Consider the following 24,824-nt stretch of genomic DNA (forward strand, 5'->3'; position numbering starts at 1 on the left):
GGAATTGGCTGTTCTTTCTGTGTTTGCTTTGTTTATTAGATGTTTTACATGAAGATAACTGTACATTTAGTCATATTTAAGTTCAAGTGTCCTGCATGAAATAACTGGTGTTATTTCTCTGAGTTCGAAACAGTAAAGCAAGCATTTAATGGATGAATGTTTTAGCATGTTTTCACTGGAGCTGTCAGCATTTGTCAATTAATTATTATGTAATTAATTCTTTTTTACATTCTTTATATGTTCTTATCATTATTTAATATAGACCTGCATTTACTGCCCAGTATTGCCTCTGATGTCATCTTTTCCAAGATAAATGTCTGACTCACTGCACTGATCATCTACAAGACCACCATTAAGGTTTTTACAATGCTTTAGTGCCAGTATTTTTCTTTGGTTTAAAGTCATGACAAACCTATGTTCAGTCACTTGTAACCAGGACCATGACGGACGAACATGTCTTCATCTTCTGAGCGATCATGCCCTTGACCCTGGAGAAACAAAAGAAATGAAACCTATTGCGTAGATACAAACAGTCTTTTATCATTCTTTGTGCCTGCCCCTGGCAAGTTACGGTTCTATTTCATCCCTACTGACCGCCAGAGGCGGTGCTTAAAGCACTGGAATGTTCCCTTCGCGCATGCGTAGTTCGAGTATGTATACCAACAATCGTCACTTGTGACCCCTGGGTGACCCAGGAACTGCATAAGTTCAGGGCTCCACCCACCAATCGTCTCCTAATTTTCATCTCGCGTTCAGTTCGGGTGCACCTGACGGGACGAGCCTATACGGCATCATGATGCACCATCGCTGGGAGCCTTGTGACCTTCGAGGTCGGAGCTGCCTGAGTGCCCTCCAAAGGCTGTGATGTGTTGCGGTCCCGTTCACCTGACTCGGCAGCGCTGCGCGTTGCCTGTGGTGAGAGATTCAGTCATAACTCCGGCAGACGGTAAGGTTGCTGAATCTACAGTTCCTCATGATGAGTGATGGGGGGAGCGGCTGCTCCCCTCGGGCTTGTTTACATGACAACCGGGGCCGTGGCGGCGTGGTCGGTAGTAACTTGGGGGTCAGGGACGCCATTGGCGTTCTCACCCAGCTTCAGGTAGCAAGCAGCAATCTGGCTGTTGTGCTACTGTGCTTCTGACTTGTGCAGCCGCCTTGAGCTCCGCGCCGTGCGAGGCTCGCCGTGGCTGTTGGCTTGGGCTTATTGCGCTGACGGGCGTGTCGCCGCAGCTAGCAGGGCATGGCGAGTGGCACAGCAGGTGGCGGCGTACACCACAGTGAGAGCCGTCCATCGCCAAACACACGGCTCTCCCACCTCATGTAACAGCCTCGTCCCCCGCTGCTGTTGGGTGGTGCCACTTGGAGGCTGTTGGAGGAGGGAGCTGCTGGGCAGCCGTTCCCTCTCCTCGACGTGGCTTTAGCTGGGACCCTGGCCGGTGGTTAGCGTTTGCTGTGTAGGTGGCGTGGGCTGCCTTCCCTCAGCTTACTGCATCATTGTTGTTCTATTGCCTTCTGGGTGCTGTGTGCACACACACCCCCCTCGCCCCTGGCGGTGGAACTAGTGGCAGCTGATGGAGGGGGGCTGCCGGGGGCAGCCGTCCCTCTCCAGGATGTGACTCTGCCGGCTTGTTGGTCGGTGACTGAGGTTGATTGTGCAGGTGGGTGGCACACACCTCCTCCCTCTGCTTCTTGTATGCTGCTGTTTCTTCTGGCCGGGTACCGCCCCGACAGCACAGCAACAAGGGTGCCGCTGCGCGGCTGTCCCTTCTCCCTCTCTATATAGCTATAGCTGGGCTGTTAACGGCGATAACGCAGCACGTTATCGCCGTTAACAGCCCAGCTATAGTTTTTAGTCCTTTCTTAAAAGCTTCCACCATCTGTGGGGCCCTGAGGTGGTCTGGAAGAGTGTTCCACAGACAGGGAGCAGCGGCCTCGAAGGCTCTGTCCCCTATGGTCTTGAGCCATGTCCTAGGCGGGAGCAGACGGTGCTGTTGGCCTGACTGGGTCCTGGTGGAGGTGTACGGTGTGAGCAGGTCTGTGAGATAAGTGAGGGCATCACTGACGGGAGAGCTCCAGCAGCCGCGCCGAGTCCACGCGCACAGCGCTCCTCCGCCGGCTTGGAGACCTCCGGAGCCTCGGTACAGCTCCGGACCGTTTTCCAACTCGGCCCCAACTCGGCCTGTGGAAGTCAGGCACCCAGGCACCGTGACAGCCAAGGCCGACTCAAAGTGCCTCCCTGCTGGGGAGAGGAGCTCCACAACATTCCCATCCGAGCTAACTGTGGCTAAGTTAGCAAAAACTGTCAGCTCATCTACCGTCAGGTGGGTCAGCTGACCCACCTGAAGACGGTAGATGATATATATATATATATATATATATATATATATATATATATATATATATATATATATATATATATATATACAGTATATATACATGCAGAGAATATGGGAACAATGGTTACTTCGAAACCCAACATCCAAGCTGACTAAGAAACAGCTACTAAGTCAGTGCTCGAATATCCGCAAGAGGAACTTACTGTCACAGTTGGAGATTGATGAGATGCGACAACAATGGGTACCAAGACCCAGCACCTCACCCACGGTACAAGATGCTACATCAAGGGGGAGCAAGGACGACAGGTCATACAAGATTGGGTACCAAGCCCCAATAACAGATCTGAACACGAGAGCAGATGACCTGAGAGAGAAGATCATGATGTCCTGGGGGAACTCAACAACCTCTTGGCTGCCAAGGCTAAGTAATGATAGAGTACCATCGGAATCTCTACTGGAAGATGTGAACACAGCACTGCTAACAATCCCTACCAACACCATCCGTGAGACCAATCAGCTGATATATGCAACAGCAGCAGTCATCCTAGAGATGCTTGGCTACAAGATGAACAGCATGAGTAGCCGGAGTGACCAAGAACCTCCATGGAAAAGAAAGCTAGAGGCAAAAGTCATGGCAACACGGAGAGAAGTCAGCTTCCTCACAGAACTAAGCAGAGGGGTGAATCTCAAGAAAGAACTGCCCAAGAAATACAGAAAGCTGTCAATAACTGAGGCACTGGAGACTGCTAAGCAAAGACTCACAGCCCTAGCTACCCGCCTAAAGAGATACACGAGAGAAGTGGAGACCAGGAGAATAAACAGGGTGTTCTCCAACAATCCAGCTAAGGTCTACTCTCAGTGGCAGGGTAGTAAGACCACAGCAGACCCACCCAGGGCTGAGACTGAGCAATACTGGAAGAGTACCCGGGAGAAAGATGTGTCACACAACACCAATGCCCAATGGCGGGCAGGCTTGCAGGCAGAGCACAGCAACCTCCCAGAACAAGACCCAGTAGTAATTACAACAGCAGATGTACAGGCAAGAGTGGGCAAAATGAATAGCTGGACAGCTCCAGGGCCTGACAAGATTCACACCTACTGGCTTAAGAAGCTAACTGCACTCCATGAACGCCTTGCAGCACAAATGAACCAGCTGCTAATATCAGGGACCCATCCAGAGTGGCTAACCCAAGGTCGGACAGTCCTCATCATGAAGGACACCCAGAAGGGAACAATACCATCAAACTACCGGCCCATAACCTGCCTCAGCACCACATGGAAACTCCTATCAAGCATCATAGCGGCCAAGATAAGTAGGCACATGGATCAGTACATGAGTAAAGCACAAAAAGGGATTGGCAATAACACCAGGGGGGCCAAACACCAGCTACTGGTTGACAGGGCAATCGCCCAAGACTGCTGGGCCCGCAGCACCAACCTGCGCACTGCCTGGATTGATTACAAGAAAGCCTATGACTCAATGCCACACACGTGGGTACTGGAATGCCTGAAACTGTACAACATCAACAGGACTCTAAGGAGCTTCATTCAGAACTTAATGGGGCTGTGGAAGACAAGTCTAGAGGCCAACTCAAAGCCAGTGGCACAGGTGAGCATCAAATGCGGCATATACCAAGGTGATGCCCTGTCCCCCCTGCTGTTCTGCATAAGCCTGAACCCCCTCAGCCAGATCATTACCAAGAGCAGCTTTGGATACCGGTTCAAGAGCGGAACAACTGTCAGCCACCTCCTCTACATGGATGACATCAAACTGTATGCCAAGAATGAGCGTGATATCGACTCCCTGATTCACCTCACCAGGATATACAGCAATGACATCGGGATGTCATTCGGACTAGATAAGTGTGGACGAATGGTATCTAGATGAGGGAAGGTGATCACAACTGAAGGAGTTGAATTGCCTGAAGGGAACATAACAGATGTGCAGGACAGCTACAAGTACCTGGGGATCCCACAGGTAAATGGTAACCATGATGAAGCAGCTCGAAAGTCAGCCACAGCCAAATACCTACAGAGAGTAAGACAAGTCCCGAAGAGTCAGCTGAATGGCAAAAATAAGATCCAGGCCATAAACACCTACGCCCTGCCTGTAATCAGATACCCTGCTGGCATAATATCCTGGCCACTGGAAGAAATGCAAGCCACTGATATCAAGACAAGAAAGCTCCTTACAATACACGGAGGGTTCCACCCTAAGTCCAGCATACTGAGGCTATACACCAAGAGAAAAGAGGGAGGCCGAGGACTAGTGAGTGTCAGAGCCACTATCCAGGAGGAAACCAAGAGCCTCCACGAGTATACCAAGAAGATGGCCCCCAGTGATGATCTGCTAAGTGAATGCCTCAGACATCAAAAGCCCAGTAAGGAGGAGCCACAGGAGCTATCATGGACAGACAAAGCCCTGCATGGCATGTACCACCGACAAATTGAAGAAGTGGCTGACATTCGAAAAACATACCAGTGGCTGGAAAAGGCTGGACTGAAGGACAGCACAGAGGCACTAATCATGGACAAGAACAGGCCCTTAACACAAGATCAATAGAGGCCGGGATCTACCACACCACACAAGACCCCAGGTGCAGACTGCGCAAAGAAGCCCCAGAGACAGTACAGCACATCACAGCAGGGTGTAAGATGCTGGCAGGCAAGGCATATATGGAACGGCACAACCAGGTAGCGGGAATCGTGCACAGGAACATATGTACCGAGTATGGACTGGAGGTCCTAGGGTCAAGATGGGAGACATCTCCGAAGGTGGTCAAGAACAATCGAGCCAAGATCCTGTGGGACTTCCAGATCCAGACTGACAAGCAGGTGATGGCCAATCAACCTGTGGTGGATAAACAGCAGAAGACAGCTGTGGTGATAGATGTAGCAATCCCAAGTGATGGCAACATCAGGAAAAAGGAGCAGGAGAAGCTGGAGAAATACCAAGGGTTGAGGGAAGAGATAGAGAGAGTGTGGGGCGTGAAGGCAACAGTGATACCAGTAGTGATCGGGACACTGGGAGCAGTAACCCCCAAGCTGGGAGGATGGCTCCAGCAGAGACCAGGAACAACATCTGAAATCTCTGTTCAAAAGAGCACTATCCTAGGAACAGCTGAGATCCTGCGCAGAACCCTCAAGCTCCCAGGCCTCTGGTAGAGGACCCGAGCTTGAAGGAGACAGACACAATACCGCCGGGGTGGCGAGAACACAATTTTTTTTTAATTTATATAAACACATATATGTGTGTGTGTGTGTGTGTATATATATATATATATATATATATATATATATATATATATATATATATATATATATATATATATATATGTACATATATTAGCAGGTTTCAATATTATGTGTCAGCTTCAGTTCCTCTTCTTCTAAAATATTGAGATTTGGTGTCAGATAGGTCACATTCATCCCACAGACGAGACACTGCTGTGTTGTGCAGAGTTTGCATGTTCTCCTTGTGTGTGCATGGGATTGACTTCTCAGGGAACTTCCAGCTTCCAGCTTCACCCCTGTTAATTTCTTTGGTAGCAATAAACTGGCCTTCTGTCTGTCTGTGCAAATTTTAACCAATTTCACAATCCCATGTACCCACGCAATCTGTCTGTGTTGTATCTCACCTTTCGCTTCAAGAGACTCCAGCTCAATAAAATCAGCAGAAGGGGGCTATAAAAAACACATGGATTGATGCCGTTTCTCACACATAATATAAAATGTTCCCATTCATCACTTGTGATTCAAGGTTCTTGTGCAACACTATGGTAGTGCTGTAATCTCCCCAGTATCTTCCAAAGTTCAATCTCACAGACAAAAGCTTCAGTGAGATGCTTTCTGTCAATTCACAGTCGCTGGAGGTAGTTAATCTCCTTAAAGTCATAACAGGCATATAAATCCAAATAGTTTATAACTGGTTAGAGTCATTGGTACTTTCTCTCTGTCCAGTATCAAACATTTACCGTCATTGCTGTCATTAAAAAGTTGTAGCTGTTATGCAACGCCAACACTTGCTGCCTCATCTGCAGCGCAGTCTCCATGCTATCCAAATGCCTGAAGCCCTCCAGATCAGCGGCTTGCAGAACCTTCAGAACAGAAGGCTGCGGGAAAACATGAAGAGAGCACAAGTGAGGGTGATCATTATATACTTCCAACAACCAAACGGACATGGGCCTGCTGTAGCGCTCTCGCCTGGTTTCTCTGTGCAGACATGGGTTTTCTCCAGGTAATGGAGGATGGTTCAATTTTATAGGATTTTTATAAGAATCGCAAAAAATGTCAACTGGCAGTTATGTTTCTTCAATTTTGAGAATATTTCTGGTTTTGTTTCCCTGAAATAAATTTAATGTGCCATGTCTGTAATATATGGTTTGACTAATTTTTCTTTAGCTGAGGTCAAACTTTTAAAAATATTCAAATTCCAGTAATCAATCAATCAATCAATCAATTTATTTTTGTACAGCCCAGTATCACAACAGCAGTTGCCTCAGAGGGCTTCAAGATGTTACATTGATTGGTAAAAATAAAAAACAGTGAATAAGCATAATATTAATATGTCAAATTCACAGTAGCGAGACAAAACAAAGCAACCACCGCCTTAGACCCTCACACCCGGCAAGAAAAAACTCCAAAAACCCAGTGGGAAAAGAAGAAATCTTGGGGAGAACCACAGTATGGAGGGATCCCTCTCCCAGGGACGGACAGCTTTGGCAACAGCTAGCATGAGACAATAAAAAGTAAAGCCTCGGACTATGTTGAGTACAGTCCATTGGACGATCCAGCACAGGAACTACGGATCCCAGAGGTAGAACTGAAGCCAGTCCGCGGGCAGGACCGACAGGAGTGTCCTCCCGGTCCGGCCGGAGCTTGTTCGTAGGTCCTCGTGATAGTGGAGTCAGCAACTGAAACTGGAGAAGACTCCCCCTCGAAGGGGGGGACAGCAGGTGAAAAGCAATGAACGGACTAAAGGGAATAACATTCAGACATTAGAGGATAGGGCTCAGTGCATCGTATTTCCCACAGCAATCTAGCTCCTAGGGCAGCTGTGTGAATAGTTTAGTATTTAAACTAGTATTTAGTTGGTATAGTTTAGATAGTTTAATTTAGTTTGGTTTAGTTTGGTTTAGTTTAATTTAGTTTAGTTTAGTTTAGTTTAGTTTAGTTTAGTTTAGTTTAGTTTAGTTTAGTTTAGTAAAACAGTATGAGATCATAAAATCCAGCATGCAAAAACATACTGAACACACAGTTACAGTGACATCTGACCTTCAAAATCTAACAACAGGGAGCAGTGATTAGGCCATAATTCCACAAAACTCCCTTCAAGTCTTATCCAGTGGAGTATGGTGGGACTGATATTTTATACAGCAGAAAGGGCAGCCTAAAAAAAGTCCTCTAAAGACTGACGCGTACATCATGTGGAAGCGCCGGCTTTATTGTTGTAAGAACGCAGAATTCCGCGAGAGGGCGACCGAAGTTACACACTATAGCAAGGGTGCCCAACCAGTCGTGTCACCAGGTAGACCGCGAGTGCAGGGGGGAAAAAAAGTTTGTACAGTAAATAACAAAGAGAGAGGGAAGAGAGTAATGTGCGCACGTGCGAGCAGGTGTGTGTGTGCACACGCAGCACTTCATGCATGAGAGACAGCAGTGCAGCTTCGGGAAGGGGGGCGCCCCTGCTACTTCTTCTTCTTCTTGTTTTCCGGCAGACTAGGCACAACTCGGTACATTGCTGCCACACACAGGTGATTTGCGCTATTATAGTTTCATCTTCTGGGGCCTAATTCCTACTGTACAGACCTGTTGTCAAAAGGAAGTGAACTACTGCCCGTGCAATCTCCCTCTCACTCAATCCCTCACCCAGTATTGTTGCAAGTGAAAATAATTTTAGTCCCAACTTTTCCAAATTCATAAACAATGTTTTCCTCTGTTCTGTGTACACTGGACATTTCATTATGACATGACTCACTGACTCTGAGGATTCACAGTGTCCACATTTCCCACCAGGATGTTTCCCTACTAACGCCAACCCACTGGCTTATCCACAGTGCCGTAGCCTAAGACTTGCCAGTTTGACGTCCTCTGCCCTCTTCATACATGCTCTCTTTGTGGGACGTACTAATGGTTGTATCAGAAACAATGTCCTCCCTCTGCTGTCTCCTCCCACTCTTGCTGCCACTGGCTTTGGATTATTTTATTAATAATGCTTCGGCATGCCATTCCATTCCATGTCTGCTATGGCATCATTTTAGTGGCAAAATTCCGCGCGCAAAAAAAATCATAATCGCGCACAGTTAAACCACTCTCTGTGCGCTCGCGATGCCTCTCCGCGCGCGCGTGGTCTCTTTCTGCGCGCGCGGTCACTTTTTACGCGCGCGACATCACTTTTTGTGCGCGCGCTATCTCTTTCTACACGCGCGGTGACATGTCTGAGCTGTCTGCTCGCGCGGTGATGTTGAGTTTTGGCACTCAGGGGGCGGGCTTTGAGTTGACGCCACTCAACCCCCCTCTCCTTTGTGATTGGTTGCTCTAAACATCTACTGTCTCCCGGTCAGAGCCAATCAGAGGTTAAGTAGGGCGGGTAGTCATCGTTTGGCGGCAGAATTGGAAAATTGAGGAGTAAAATTCACATAACATAACCTCCATACAGTGATTTGATTACTGTGGAGGAGACCTGGCTGTTTCCTGGGAGGAGAAAGAACGAATAAAAACGTCTTCATGGAGCCATCAAGGCTATCTGTCTCAAATGTATATGTAAATTATATTTGATTTATATCTGTTAGTGTATATCTGTTATTCATCGAATTATAAATCTCTCTTAGATTTTTTTAAAAATTACATTTAATTTGTATCTGCTAGTGTATATCTGATATTTATTTAAGTATATGTGTCTTAGATTTATATGTAAATTATATCTAATTCATATCTGTTAGTCTATATTTGTTATTTGATTATATCTGTCTTGAAATAATATTTAAACTCTATTTAATTATGTTGTTTAGTTTATATCTGTTATTCAATTATACCTATCCTAAATTTATAGTTAATTTTTTCTCCTTTTTTCTGTCTTTTTCCCTCTCTCTCAGATTTCATTTGATTTTATGCCAGGATCAGTGAAGTACTTTTGCTTTTTTTTTTTCTTTGTTTTGAGCAGGTGATATGTTGATAAGCTTCATAAGTCACAAAAGTAAAAGACCCATTTGAAGACAGTAGATGTTTAGAGCAACCAATCACAAAGGAGAGGGGGGTTGAGTGGCGTATACTCAAAGCCCGCCCCCTGAGTGCCAAAACTCAACATCACCGCGCGAGCAGACAGATCAGACATGTCACCGCGCGTGTAGAAAGAGATAGCGCGAGCACAAAAAGTGATGTCGCGCGCGTAAAAAGTGACCGCGTACGTGCAGAAATAGACCACGCACATGCAGAAAGAGACCACGCGCGCGCGGAGAGGCATCGCGAGCACACAGAGAGTGGTTTAACTGTGCGCGATTATGATTTTTTTGCGCGCGGAATTTTGGCACTAAAATGACGCCATAGTCTCCTCTCTGCTCTGACTGCAGCAGGGAGCACTGCGTGAGACTGGCTGCCTGTGAGTGCTTTGGGACGGGGGAGGGGCTCACGGCAGCACCCGCTGCTTGTTGAGGACAGCGGAGACGTCCTGTCACGTCTCCAGAGCACCAGAAAAAGCCGCTAAATTTGTCGCTAGTCGCTTTTGACAAAAAAAAAGTCGCCCAGAGGCTTTGGAAAGTCGCCAGATTTAGCGATAAAGTCACCAAGTTGGCAACACTGCCTGCCCCTGATCCCAGCAGTGTCTGAGTCCGTGTCCACGGCGGCCTTGTTCTTCCTGTTCCGCAGCGCGCATACAGCGTCAATTTTACGTCACATCCCCACGATTGCGCGGGAAATTCGGACCCCGAACAGCAACAAATTATTTGGCACACAGCCTGTATAAGGCAACAGACAGATACGTGGATTGGCCTGTTATTTTAGGGTTTTAGTGCTTCATGGCCCATTAGCATTGAATAAACTGGAAATGCATGTGTAGTTTTTCCCAAATCTTGCCTTAAGTCCCTTAATTGCATCATGAATTCCATTACAACTGTTTTTAACTCTGTTTTTTAACTGTAAATAATCATGAAATTAATACAGCTTTGAATCAACATGTCAATTAAACTACATCACCAAATACTAAATTAATGTGACTCAAAAGTTACAACAACTGCACAGCTTTGCATGATAGCAGGTCAGACCATCACCTACAAAGTCATCCTTACACAAACAAATGTAAGGAGGAGCATGGTCCAAGAAAGTGTCACCTCGTTGTTTTTGATCCAGGCAGAAGGCCTCAGCATGACATGAATCACAGCCTGTGGTCTCGGTTCCTGTGGAGAGGCAAAGGAAGGGTCTCATGAATACATTCACTAAACTTGAACAGTCAAATGAGTTCATGCCATATTTTTAAAGACATTTTTTTAATGGCTATATGATGTCTCAGTATTCCAACTGTACATTTTTTTACATAGTTGGTACAGTTGAGTATACAATCGACCTGCCACTATGCTTGTGGCATGCCAAGTACCACAGGTTGATCAGTGCATCCAGGTCCAAATTACAAAAGTGTGTAGATCAATCAATAGTTATTGTTTTGACTATATTCTCATATACATTTGGCTTAATGTATTTTGTGTTATATCTTTTACCATTTACTACTCATTTAAAAAGAACAATCGTGATGCTTTGTTTGCATGTCTTTCAACCTTTGAATAGTCTCGGGCCCAGATACATCTCAGATTTAATCGTCAAATGTGAAACATCCAGAGCCCTGAGGTCTTCAGGAACTGGTTCATTAAGTGTTTCATATTCAGAAAAATCATTCTTGTTTCAATGCATTTCTTTCATTTCCTTGTGAAGCAGCGTGAATTAACTTGTGTCTGAATCGTCATCCTTCATGTTTTGTCCTGTCTGTGTTTGTGATGTTTCTGATGTTGTTTCTCTTTTCAGGCTCTGTGGCCTCTCCTCATGTCTGATTGCTGTTCCCTGCCCTGAGGTCGTTCACCTGCCCAAGATTAGTCATTGATGCCACCTGGTGCTCTGGGCTTATAAAGGGCTGTCTGTCTGTGTTCCAGTTGTCGGATCGTCTTGTCTTGATGCTTTGTCAGTCCATGCTGTGTGTGACTGTTCAGTCAGTGCAACAGTGAGAGCTGCATGCTGAGCTCCTGCGTAACAGTCTGGAAATTACTGTTTCCCTGCCCTCTGCTGTAGCAGCTCGGAGTTTGGGATTTGGCACCTGAGTCCATGGTGCACTCCTCACTTGGTTTTTGTGGACATTTTGGTTTTTTGTTTCCCTATTATGGACAATAAAATGAATTATACACACTACTCCGGCAGTGCCTGGCATCTTGGGTCCTACTCCCTGCCTACCTCCCTTCCTCAAACGTGACATAAATGATGCTGTACTGTCCAAAAACACCACACATTTTTGGTTTTTGACCAGTTGTAAAATTTTGGTCTTAGATAATTATTTAAGGTTCAGAGAAATTGGTTGAAAGCTGTTATGAAAGTTAATGGTGTTTTTTTGTTTTTTGTTTGTTTTTTTTTGTCTGAGGATGAGGTTGAACTTTTAAGGAGTCTCATAATAAATCCAGCCCATTAGATTAAAGAATGAGCAAACACCTCACAGATAAAACTTCAGTGGCTATTTATCTTATCTTAGATGACAACTCACATGTGCACAATCGAATAGTAAAACAACATAAAGCCTTTGCGGCTGTAAATATTTGACTGAGAATAAGAAAAGGTATTTCAATAATAATCATCTCTGGGTTTGTTTACTGTCTTTAAAACGTCATGTCCTGAAGCTATTATCCATCTGTTCTGCCATGCACCCCATCCTAAACCCCCCACCACCCCCACCCCATCAGTCCACGGTTCCACAGTAACTGGACTGACTTGCACCTCGGCTCGCTTTCAGGGTGGGGTTTTTTTCAGTCCAGAGAACCTTTTTAAATTGAAGCTGAAGACCCAGAGAGGCCATTCATTCTGACTAGGGCGGTCTTGTTTTTCGAGTTTACACTTATTTTCGTCTGTACTAGTCTATGCTCTTCCGGAAAACGACAGCACTATGGCACCTTCCACAACCAAAAGCCTGTGTTTTATGTTTTATACTGCTAAAACTCCAAATCTGAGCAAGTTTTTTCAACTTGTTTTGAGTGAGAATGTCTAATTTTACTTGATTTAAGATAAATTTACTTACATTTTATATTTGATCAAGATAAAAAGGCTTGATTTAAGAGGAAATTCTCTGAAATCAAGAAAATCTTTTGCTTGTTCTATTGGCAGATTTGTTTTACTAATTTCAAGTAAAAATTTCTTAATTTAAGAAAAAAAATCTGCCAATAGAACAATCAAAAAAATTTCTTGATTTCAGAGAATTTTCTCTTAAATCAAGCCTTTTTATCTTGATCAAATATAAAATTTAAGTAAATTTATCTTAAATCAAGTAAAATTAGATATTCTCACTCAAAACAAGTAGAAAAAACTTCCTCCGATTTGGAGTTTTATACCATTTTCCTGTTCTGTTTTCAGGTACCTTTTGGTTTTTTGTAAGCAATATAGAAATAAAATTTGATTTGATTCCAAAGAAGTCCACACATTCATCCCCTTTACTTCCTCCAGCTCTCCTGGAGAAACCCAAACTGCTTCCAGACCAGAGCGGATTTAATATCTCCAGCTTTTCCAGCTGGCTCTGCACTCAGTTATAATTTCACTCCTCTTCATGTTGGTCCACAGAATTTTAAACTAAGTCCAATCTCATAGACAGATTACTGAGAACACAAAGTTCAGATCTTACAAAACTCAAACCAGGAAGAAGATTTTTTTTTTCCCAGAGTAACTTCCTTGTATTTCAAGAAGACGGTTGACCAATTTTATCCTTTTGAATCAGGAGCCTTTGCTGGCAGTGTTAATTTTGTCAACGAAAACTTAAACGAAAAGTATTCGTTGACGACCATTTATTCCGTGACTAATTTGTGACAAGAACGTAAATTTATTAAGTAAGAACAACAAAAACTAAAACAAAATCTCTGGACATTATGAACTGACGAGTAAAAATGTGACGATAAAGCTGAGGCTGGCCGCCGGACAAGCTGGGTTACAATCATCCCCACGCCAGGCTCACCGGCTCCAGTCCAGCTCCGTTCTGTCTCTGATACGGAGACGCAGCACTGTCACTCTGCTGTGTTTGTTGTTGTGCTTCTCTTCTTCTTCTTCTGTGATGTTTTGCAGCAGCTTGCATCCCATTGGTTGCATTACTGCCATCTGCTGGTCGTTATGATTGGAGCTTTTTCTTGCAGGTTGTCATTTGTTGTAAGAATTTACAGAAAGAATCTGAAGAAGTACATGTATTTAATTTTTTTCTAACAAGCCTTTGATATTCATACAAGAGTTATATGATACATTCTACATTTAAATATCTAAACATAATTAAAGATATGCTTACAGTGGAGTTTTTACAACCGTGACAAATATCCTTTTGTACTTCTGCTACTGTAGTTTTATGTTGTGTTGTTTTTATATGTATGTGTATGTTGATGTAGCACTTTGCCCAAGACAAATTTCCCACTGGAACAATAAAGTTATCTATCTATCTATCTATCTATCTATCTATCTATCTATCTATCTATCTATCTATCTAATATACTACAGTACAACAAAACTGTCAAATTTCATCAAGACTAAAATTGAGACTAAAACTAAAACTAATTTCCATAGACTAAATTTTAACCAAAACAAAACTAAAAAACTAAAATGTGACTTTAACTAAATCAAGTCTTTGGTGAGTGACTAAAACTAAAATGAAATGAAAAATTCATGTCAAAATTCACACTGTTTGCTGATTAGAAAAATTAAACAAAAACAAAATCAAACATATTCGCCCTTTATGGAAGTAGATTTCTTAATTTTCTATCTTACAGATGGAGTTGATTGAAGTGAAAGCCAGGTCACAGTTAAAATGAAAAAACTGTTCTTATGAAAATGAAGACCACTTGTAAAAATCCTAATAGCTCGTTTTCAGTGTCTTGAATCAAGACACTATCAAGACTCTTGATAGTGTCTTTGATGGATCTCCAACATCACGCTGAAACACAGGAGACAGGAGACGGACGAGGGAGAAGAGTTGAGTGACGCTTATTAGCCCAGCACGGAAGTGACAGCTGTCGTGACAGGAGACCTCATTGCCCGCTCATTTCTGCACCACACCTCCTCACGTCACCAAACCCCACCCCTTCTAATGTGAGGAATTCCGCCTCTCAGCAGACACTACAAAGTATTTATTGACGTGTATTTTATTTGTGTTAGTTCTTTTTTAAAATTGTAGTTCTAAATTGGATGATTATTGTGATCTTGAAATGTTAAAAATAAAATTGTATTTTGTTATTTTTCGTCACTCAAAATATGCGTCACACTCACAGAATATGCATTTGGAGTCCGGTCGATCTTCAAATCCATATACGTAGCTATGTGAGCAGGTATTCTCCACTATGAACTATGTTAAAAATAAATACCGCTCACGCCTCACATATTACAGCTTTTTTTTTATATAACTGATACAGCATGTTTATTAATTTATTTTCAGTTTATTTGACATTTTTTTCACAGACCTCCATGATCTGGATCGCTAACTACTTGGAGTAAAGGGACTCCAGTTTGAGAGCTGAAGCTGTAAACACACTGTTACTCTGCAAACCTTTACCTGTGGTTGTACTGTATTAAAACAATGAAATAGTAATGGATTTCACAGCCTTTGTTAGTTGTTTGTGGAGTTTTGCGCTCGTGCACTGTTAGATCACACCCTGTTCATCTCTTGGGGCTGAGCCCCCCCCCCCCCCCCCCCCCCCCCCCGCCATGAAGCCTTACTCAATGAATGCAAGACTCCAACTGATTCAGTATAAAATACAACAGATTACACTACTCTAAGACGAAATGACAAAAATTTCCCTGACCTCTCTCCAATATGCAATCAATGTAACACCTCAGAAGGTACTCTCGTACTTCTCTGTTGGTCTTGCCTGAAACTGCAAAACTTTTTTCCTAGGTTTTTAATGTCAGTGTAACACCTGAGCCTGAAACTGCTCTGTTTGGACACTCAAGTACTCTAGAAAACTTAAAGGGGCTGTATCATGCTTTTTTAGCTAGTCCAAACCCTAGAAATGGCATTAACATGGTAATAGTTTATTTATTTTTGACTTTTAAGAAAAAGTCATTTTGTGTGAAATAAAATATTTTCTGGAGCTAATTCTGAAACCCGGAAGAGAAAACGCTCTGTTTCACTGAAAATCCCGCCTCTCCCCCTGTGGACTTTGACTGACAGCTACTTCAACCAATCAGCGCTTCAAAACAAATACGCTGGCTAGCTTTAGCGCTTTAGCTCTAGCTTCTCCACACGCAAAGACACGCGAAAACATCTTTTCCTGTTAGAAACTCACCAAGAGCAGACTCTTCAGACTCTTGCTCTTGCTTGATTGTTGCTTTCAGACGATGGTTAAAGTTTATATCCATAATCGGAGATACAAAAAGCAGCAACGCTGATTGCCGAGGGCCTGCAGGAGGGGGGCTCAGGGGAGCCGTCTTCTCAGTGTGATGTCAGTGTGGGAAACAGATCGTTTTCATGGGTATGGGAGGGGCTGCCTCTCTGAGCAGCACAACAATGAGGAAAGCTCAAACACACAGGCACGGAGGAATAAAACCCTTTGGGGATGTTTTTGGTGAGTACATAACTATATAACAAGTTTAAAACATACAAAAAGTGAATTTTGCATGATACAGCCCCTTAAAAAAATAATACATATTGTGATCACACTCTCGTATGAAAAGAAAAAAGGAGATGCGAAGAAAACTATTTTATTACAACGTAAGGTTTGTTTTTTTTTTTTTTTTTTTTTTTACATTGCACATTTTTGGAAATGACAGAAAATATAACAGCTTGCAAGATTTCAGTATACACAGTGAAAACATTCAATTTGGGATGATTAATAAAAAAACAATAACACAAAGGCCAGAGTTGGGTTTGGTATTGTTTTTCATGGAGGTCATGCCACTTAATCAGCCCCTGCAGATTAAAAGAAAAAAAAAAGAAAGAAGTGTTATGAATTCAAACATTAGTCTCTGTGAGGACACATTCGTCTTCAAGTGAGATTGATAGTAAAACTTACAAGTGATTGGCCCAACAGAGATGGGAGTCACTGAAGCAGAGCTGAAAACAGAACGACTTGCTCTCCTTCTGCAAGACTACAAGGTACAGAGGTTTTAGGGGAGGAGGAGAGAGAGAATGATTATTATGGATGAGAATATAAGGGTCAATTGGAAAAAAAGAAGTTAATCTATTTGTTGATCAGTCGGTCAGACGGATGAACAGATTCTGATGTGACTCACAGTGAAGCAGCTGTACTTCCTCCTGTCACAGAGGGAGAGGTTGCAGTGAAGATACACGGCTCTGTGTTTTCCATTTGGGAGGAAAAACAGAGCAGAGAAACGAGCCCGAGTTGATCTGCCATTCTCAATCACCTGCACCTGCCGAGGGTCAACAGGACACCTTGCAGAAAAGATGGAGGAGATCATCAGGGTCATTACATGTTACTGGATCCCACAAGGTTTCTGCTGAGGCTGAGGAGGTGCACGTACCTGTTCTGGATTAAAGGGTATTTCACAGGAGATTGAGGGCTTAGAGAGTGACTTGTGAAGCAGTCCTCCAGAACAACAGGAAAGTCTGGACCCTTGTCCTCCACAGAGACCCCCACATACAATGGGGAGCCCACTGGGAGGGTCACTGACCCTGGTGGGTAAGTGTCATTGAAGGAGGGGCTGCTGTACAGAGACATCACGGATCTCGGTTGGCTGCCCAAACCAGAAATGCCACCTTCCTCCCTGTCAAAGGAAATAAGCTGTTTTAACAAATGTAGCTCGAAAATAATGTATTTAAAGTGATTCATTACTGTAGTTGTATCAATATTCCAAAGGAAAAGAAGACAGAATGCATTTTGACTACCAAGTCATCACATCCTGAAGGTCACCAAGTAAACAGCATATTGTAAAAAATCAATCAATCAATCAATCAAAACCATAGTCACAGGAGCAAAAATATCTTAACATTTATAGATGTTACTGACGAATAGTAAATTATGTGAGTGAAGGCTCAATAAAGGTTTTCTTACTCCAGGACTGGCCTGACAGCCACATCAAGGGTGCTGTCTGTATGCAGAGGATACGAGCAGGAGATGGGAACTCGATGTGGAACACTGAAGGATGAGTTTTGTGCTGAGTAGATGAATATATTGTTGATGTATGTCACATGTGTGAGGTTGGTCTGAAAGACAGATGATTAAGTGATCAATAAGGTGAATGGTTATATCAGATGAGAAAGACACAGTAACTAAAGCATATGTGGATGTCTTTTCCCAATTCCTCCAAGAAGATAAATAAATTAAAAAAATATATAAAATTGCAGAGATGACAGTCTCAAGTCTAACAAATACTGGATTATAACTTGATGATTATTGATTATGTTCCCAGACATCCATAAACAGCAGTGGTGATTTTCTCCACATCAGATGAATGAGAGACCAGATAAAACTTCACATTGGATTGAGAGTCTCAACTAAATTTCCTTTAGTCCACAGCAGCTCCACAGTACCATCAGCACCGTCAGCCAGATCCAGACCCGCCATCCCCGGGCCCTGATGCTGATCAGCGGAGACTTCAGCCATGTTTCTCCGCCTCTCTTCCGACATTCATGCGGTATGTCACATGCCACACAAGAGACAAGAAGACGCTGGACCTTCTTCGTGTTAATATGCCAGATGCTTACACCTCGGCCCCCCTCCCTTCACTGGGACACTCTGATCACAACCTGGTCTGCTCCGACAATACCCAATCAAGGAGCGAAGGAGACCTGTGTGAATCTGTGCGCAACAGATTTGATTCTCCCCCCACCCCTTTTGCCCGCCTCCCTGCTTCCCACACTTCACACGTCTCCAGCCCAGGAGATACCTCCCACCTGCCTCGGCCACAGCCAGGATAAGGATAAGGATAAGAATAAGGTGCTTTATTGGTCATTGTACAGTGAATGTACAACAAAATTTGTCCTCTGCATCCTTCGATGCTGAAGCATTCCGTAAGGAGCAGCCAGTTTCACCTGACCACTCTTGCCCCACCCCCACATCAGTCTCAGGCTGCTGAGGACCTGTGCGAACCAGCTCTGCCATGTTCTCTGCAACCTCTTCAACCTGAGCCTCAGCCTGGAGAAGTTTCCCTGTCCCGTGGAAGACCTCTTGTGTGGTCCTGTAAAGTATTTGCTTAACTTGCTTGCAAAATGTTGAAAATGCTGAACTGTTAATCATGTGTTTTGCAACTGTGCAGAAAGCGCCTACATCCATGTCAGAAACTGGATGTTCTGAAGCGCCTGCAGCAGTTCCTCCGTGATAACTATAAGCTTATCACGTGACGCGTATGCTCCAAGAAGTTGATGTGTTAGAACAGGATAAGATTGCAGAAGTGACGCGCATCTTACCCAAACAACATGTGAGCCCTTTGAGGACTACGCCTACTCTTGTGTGACCTGATTCATTCTCAATAAAAGCTGGAAACATCTGGGGAGAAGTGAGAGAGAGTGTGTACGAGAGTGCACATGGGAGATTGATGTGATCGCAAGAGTCTGCAGGGCAGTCCGCTGCTGAGCAGAGCCAACCCCTCTGACTCTCTCTCCTCTTGCGAAAGCTTAAAACTCAATTCTTGTCTCCGTGTGTTCACTGTTTGGATTATTTAATATTTGAAGTGTCTTTGAACCCGACAGGTCCCGGTTCCCAAAACAGCGCAAGCCAAGGAACTGGCTCACGACAGACCTCCACCTTAAGACCATGGAGAGGTTCCTTCTTGCCCAAGTCCGCTCTGTGTTGAGCTCCTCACTGGACCTGCTGCAGTTTGCCTACAGGGAATGAACAAGCTGGAGTACCGGTCGGTCATCATTGACTTTGTGGACTGGTGTGAGGACAACCACCTGTGCTTGAACACCAGTAAGACGAAGAAGCTGGTGATCGCCTTCAGGAGGAGGACATTACCACACCCGCCGGTGAACATCCAGGGGAGGACATTGCAACAGTGGATAGCTTCAAATACCTGAATGTTCACCTCAACAATAAACTGGACTGGTCCCACAACACCAACGCTCTGTAGAAGAAGGACCAGAATTGCCTCCGAAGACTGAGGTCCTTCAGAGTGACAAGACCTGTGCTCAGGACCTTTATGACTCTGTGGTAGCCTCTGCTATCCACCACTGGACCCTGTGGAGGATGTCGGTGAAAGGAGGATGTTGGCCAAGGTCACATCCATTATGGACATCAGCTGTCACCCACTTTACCAGATGGTAGAGTAGATCAGCAGCTCCTTCAGTGGCCGACTGAGAACCCTCAGTGCAGGAAAGAGCGCTGCAGGTCCTTCATCCCCATCGTTGTCACACTGCACAACTCTACCGTGTAGAATATGTGCAATAACACTGCAAGCATTGTCGCTTCATAACCCCCCTAAGAAATCATGGACACTTTATAAACCTCTCTTTCTACTGCACTAAAACAAATTTGTGCATATTTGTATATATTATAGTTCCTGTTGTATTTTAAGATTTCTGTTGTATATAAATTTTGGTCTTTTCTTGCTTTAGATTTCTATTATTCTTGTTAAGATTTGCACTGTTACTTATTATTCTTTATTTGCACATTTCACCACCTTTTTGCACCCTGCTGTGTTCTACGGAGATAAATAAACTCTATTCTATTCTATTCTATTCTATTCTATTCTATTCTATTCTAATGCTATCCTCTCTTTAGACGGACAAGCAGTTTACAAACAGGCATCATCACTCATAATATGGTTTCAAACTAGTCAGGGATGCTGTAGCAGGACACACGCGTAAGTTAGTTAAAGAAAGAACAATTACCTTCATTAAATTTCCACAGGCTTCTGGTTGAGTATCAACTTCATACCAAATCCAGCCATAGCTCTCTCTGACCCAGGTGCAGTTGCGATCAGCCAAGTGTCCAGAGAATGGGTCAAACCCAGAGGCTACCAGGCGACTTGCCTGCACTTGTATTTGAATTTTGCTCTCTTGACAATAAAGATGAAAAGCATCCAACGGTGGGGGCGAAGCTAAAGGAAAAGAAAATAGAAAGAAAGAAACGAGGCTGTGATCATATAATTTATGTCAGGATTGTTGGAAAATAAAAATATAATAATGCTTGATACATGTTAAAGCATGAAAATACCCTTACGTTCACATATAACACTGGCATCTTCACAGTGACCATAGTTGTGGACTCCAAACCCTGAATGTCTGCAGTCTGATATCGATGGCTCATTTCCAGAACAATAGATGTTGTCCAACCAGATGGGCCCTACGCCAGCTCCAAAGGCTGCATTAGATAAAGCTGATTGGGCCCTTCCACAGTCCAGCTGTCTGCACACCACATTGGCATTGTCCAGGTCCCAGTGATCATCACACACTTTGCCCCACTGTCCAGCATGGAAGATCTCCACTCTGCCTGAGCAGCGGTTCCCAGAATTGGCAAGTCTCACTGGTGAAGCCGCTGACAGGAAAAGAAAGGAAGACAGAGTCGGTGCTCAAAAGCATACTCACTAATTGCAGAAATCTGTACTTACCTTCACAGATGACACCAGCATCCTCACTGTGGCCACAGTTGTGAGATCCAATCCCTCGGTGCTGACATTCAGACAGCTTTGTTTCATTGCCTATGCATGCAACTTCATCATACCAGATGGGTTCACTGCCTTGTCCAAAGTGTGCCTGTGTTGGTGCTGAGAGGGCTCTGCCACAGCCCAGCTGTCGACACACCACCTCAGCATCGAGCAGGCCCCAGGAATCATCACACACTGTCCCCCACTGTCCAAAGTGGAAGATCTCCACTCTGCCAGAGCAGGAGCTGTTTCCTCCATTGGCCAGGCGCACTTCTCCCTCAACTCCTGTGTAGTTACCAGGTGGTGTGGTTATGTTGAGAGGCGGTCGAGGGGTTAGTAAAGATGTAGTTGAGACGGTTGGAATGTTTGTGCTGTTCACAGGAGGAAATGGCGGCCATGCTGTGCCAATGCTGTCAGGTTGACCTGAAAGAAAATGTTCTGTGATCTGAAAAGATGACAACAACAGTCTGTGCAGAATTTCTGTAGACAACTGAGTTCATTTTACATTTTAATGTGAGCAACATTTGAAACGATTCAAAATCTTTTCATGAATAATTACCTTCACATATAACACTGGCATCTTCATAATGATCACAGTTATCGACTCCAAACCCTGTATGCCTGCAGTGTGAAATAGATGACTCATTTCCAGAACAAGAGACGTCGTCCAACCAGATGGGTCCTCCGCCAGGTCCAAAGGCTGCACCAGGAAAAACTGATCGGGCCCTTCCACAGCCCAGCTGTCGACACACCACCTCAGCATCCGGTAGGTCCCAGAAGTCATCACACACTGTCCCCCACTGTCCGTCATGGAAGATCTCCACTCTGCCAGAGCAGTTGTTCCCTCCATTGGCCAGGTGCACTTCTCCCTCAACTCCTGTGTCATTACCAGGTGGTGTGGTTATGTTGAGAGGTGGTCGAGGGGTTAGCAAAGATGCAGTTGAGACGGTTGGAATGTTTGTGCTGTTCACAGGAGGAAATGGCGGCCATGCTGTGCCATTGCTGTCAGGTTGACCTGAAAGAAAATGTTCTGTGATCTGAGAAGATGACAACAACAGTCTGTGCAGAATTTCTGTGGACAACTGCATTTATCCTATGTTTTAATCGAGAAACAGCAATTGAAATCTATTCAAAATTTATTCATGAATGATTACCTTCACAAATAGCACTGGCATCTTCATGGTGACCACAGTTGTGGACTCCAAACCCTGAATGTCTGCAGTCTGATATGGATGGCTCATTTCCAGAACAAGAGACGTCGTCCAACCAGATGGGTCCTCCGCCAGGTCCAAAGACTGCACCAGGAAAAACTGATCGGGCCCTTCCACAGCCCAGCTGTCGACACACCACATCGGCATTGTCCAGGTCCCAGTGATCATCACACACTGTCCCCCACTGTCCGTCATGGAAGATCTCCACTCTGCCAGAGCAGTTGTTCCCTCCATTGGCCAGGTGCACTTCTCCCTCAACTCCTGTGTCATTACCAGGTGGTGTGGTTATGTTGAGAGGTGGTCGAGGGGTTAGCAAAGATGCAGTTGAGACGGTTGGAATGTTTGTGCTGTTCACAGGAGGAAATGGCGGCCATGCTGTGCCATTGCTGTCAGGTTGACCTGAAAGAAAATGTTCTGTGATCTGAGAAGATGACAACAACAGTCTGTGCAGAATTTCTGTGGACAGCTGAGTTCATTTTACATTTTAATGTGAGCAACAACATTTGAAACGATTCAAAATCTTTTCGTGAATAATTACCTTCACATATAACACTGGCATCTTCATAATGATCACAGTTATCGACTCCAAACCCTGGATGCCTGCAGTGTGAAATAGATGACTCATTTCCAGAACAAGAGACGTCGTCCAACCAGATGGGTCCTCCGCCAGGTCCAAAGGCTGCACCAGGAAAAACTGATCGGGCCCTTCCACAGCCCAGCTGTCGACACACCACCTCAGCATCCGGTAGGTCCCAGAAGTCATCACACACTGTCCCCCACTGTCCGTCATGGAAGATCTCCACTCTGCCAGAGCAGTTGTTCCCTCCATTGGCCAGGTGCACTTCTCCCTCAACTCCTGTGTCATTACCAGGTGGTGTGGTTATGTTGAGAGGTGGTCGAGGGGTTAGCAAAGATGCAGTTGAGACGGTTGGAATGTTTGTGCTGTTCACAGGAGGAAATGGCAGCCATGCTGTGCCATTGCTGTCAGGTTGACCTGAAAGAAAATGTTCTGTGATCTGAGAAGATGACAACAACAGTCTGTGCAGAATTTCTGTGGACAACTGCATTTATCCTATGTTTTAATCGAGAAACAGCAATTGAAATCTATTCAAAATTTATTCATGAATGATTACCTTCACAAATAGCACTGGCATCTTCATGGTGACCACAGTTGTGGACTCCAAACCCTGAATGTCTGCAGTCTGATATGGATGGCTCATTTCCAGAACAAGAGACGTCGTCCAACCAGATGGGTCCTCCGCCAGGTCCAAAGACTGCACCAGGAAAAACTGATCGGGCCCTTCCACAGCCCAGCTGTCGACACACCACATCGGCATTGTCCAGGTCCCAGTGATCATCACACACTGTCCCCCACTGTCCGTCATGGAAGATCTCCACTCTGCCAGAGCAGTTGTTCCCTCCATTGGCCAGGTGCACTTCTCCCTCAACTCCTGTGTCGTTACAAGGTGGTGTGGTTATGTGAACTGGTGAAGTGTAGTGCAGTCCTGAATTTGTGGTAACTGCTGGCGGTGTTGTTGAATAATTGGTTTCATTCACCTCTATTGGTAAAACAAAACAAAACCCAAAGTGAATACATATGAATACATGTGAATACATGCAACAATTTAAACTGTGCAAACGTGTGTGAGTAAGAGCATTACCTGAACAATATGCAAGATAACATGTGCTTGGTGCTACAAGTTTGTAGACATAGTAGCCTCCATAGCAGCATTTTACTTGGATTTGGTGATTTGGAAAAAAGCAGCAACTGCCGTTCCAGGAATTGCACACAGTGCGATTGACAATCACGCCTGACTGTGTGGGATGAGGTTCAACTAACCACAGAGGAGCATGTGTCCCACACCTGTTTGTTTCTATACACCTCTCTGGGATACGAGCACTGGTTTGCCCCTGGAACATGCGATACCAGCCTTGCCAGTTGATATCTCGATCACAACGGACTCCATTTCCACTTAAATTTGTTGAACGCCATTCATCATTCAGTACAGTGTAGTCATAACAGGGGTCAGCACATCGGGGAGTGCTATTATTGCCATTATAAAGAATGCAGTCCATGCCTGTTGGACAAACTGTTCCCCCACACACAGCCTGGAAAGGTGATGGCCCTGACGAGAGTTCTGACACAGACTCCAGACATTCAAAGGACCCTGGTGTGTTTTTACAAATCTGACGGGAGTTGCAGGGAGAATCTGGGAGGGAGCACTCGTCGACATCCACACACCCCCTTTCAGGTGACCAGTGGTAACCTGATCTGCAGCAGGAGGAGTCACTGCACAGCTTTGTATCATAGCAGGTCAGACCATCGCCTACAAAGCCATCCTTACACAGACAAGTGTAAGAATGGGCGTGGCCCAAGAAAGTGTCGCCTCGTTCTTTTTGATCCAAACAGAAGGCCTCAGCATGACATGAATCACAGCTTGTGATCTGGGTTCCTGTGGAAAGGCAAAGGAATGCATTTACTGTATTTAAATTTACTAAACTAAATAATCTAAACATATATTGTGTT

General features: G+C 44.5%; 1 protein-coding gene across 1 annotated transcript; it reads right to left on the reverse strand.

The window, feature by feature from the left end:
- Positions 1-418: 418 nt before the first annotated feature.
- Positions 419-23,634, reverse strand: LOC115389851 (scavenger receptor cysteine-rich domain-containing group B protein-like). Its single transcript, XM_030093419.1, has 6 exons — positions 23,544-23,634; positions 22,836-23,153; positions 22,241-22,558; positions 1,875-2,035; positions 1,721-1,794; positions 419-488 (listed from the first exon to the last, which is right to left on the reverse strand). The coding sequence occupies exons 1-6, from the start codon at positions 23,632-23,634 to the stop codon at positions 419-421; spliced, it is 1,032 nt and encodes a 343-aa protein (XP_029949279.1).
- Between the last annotated feature and the right edge of the window lie 1,190 nt (positions 23,635-24,824).

This window comes from Salarias fasciatus, chromosome 6 (assembly GCF_902148845.1).
Source record: "Salarias fasciatus chromosome 6, fSalaFa1.1, whole genome shotgun sequence".
In the NCBI taxonomy this organism is placed as follows: Eukaryota; Metazoa; Chordata; class Actinopteri; order Blenniiformes; family Blenniidae; genus Salarias; species Salarias fasciatus.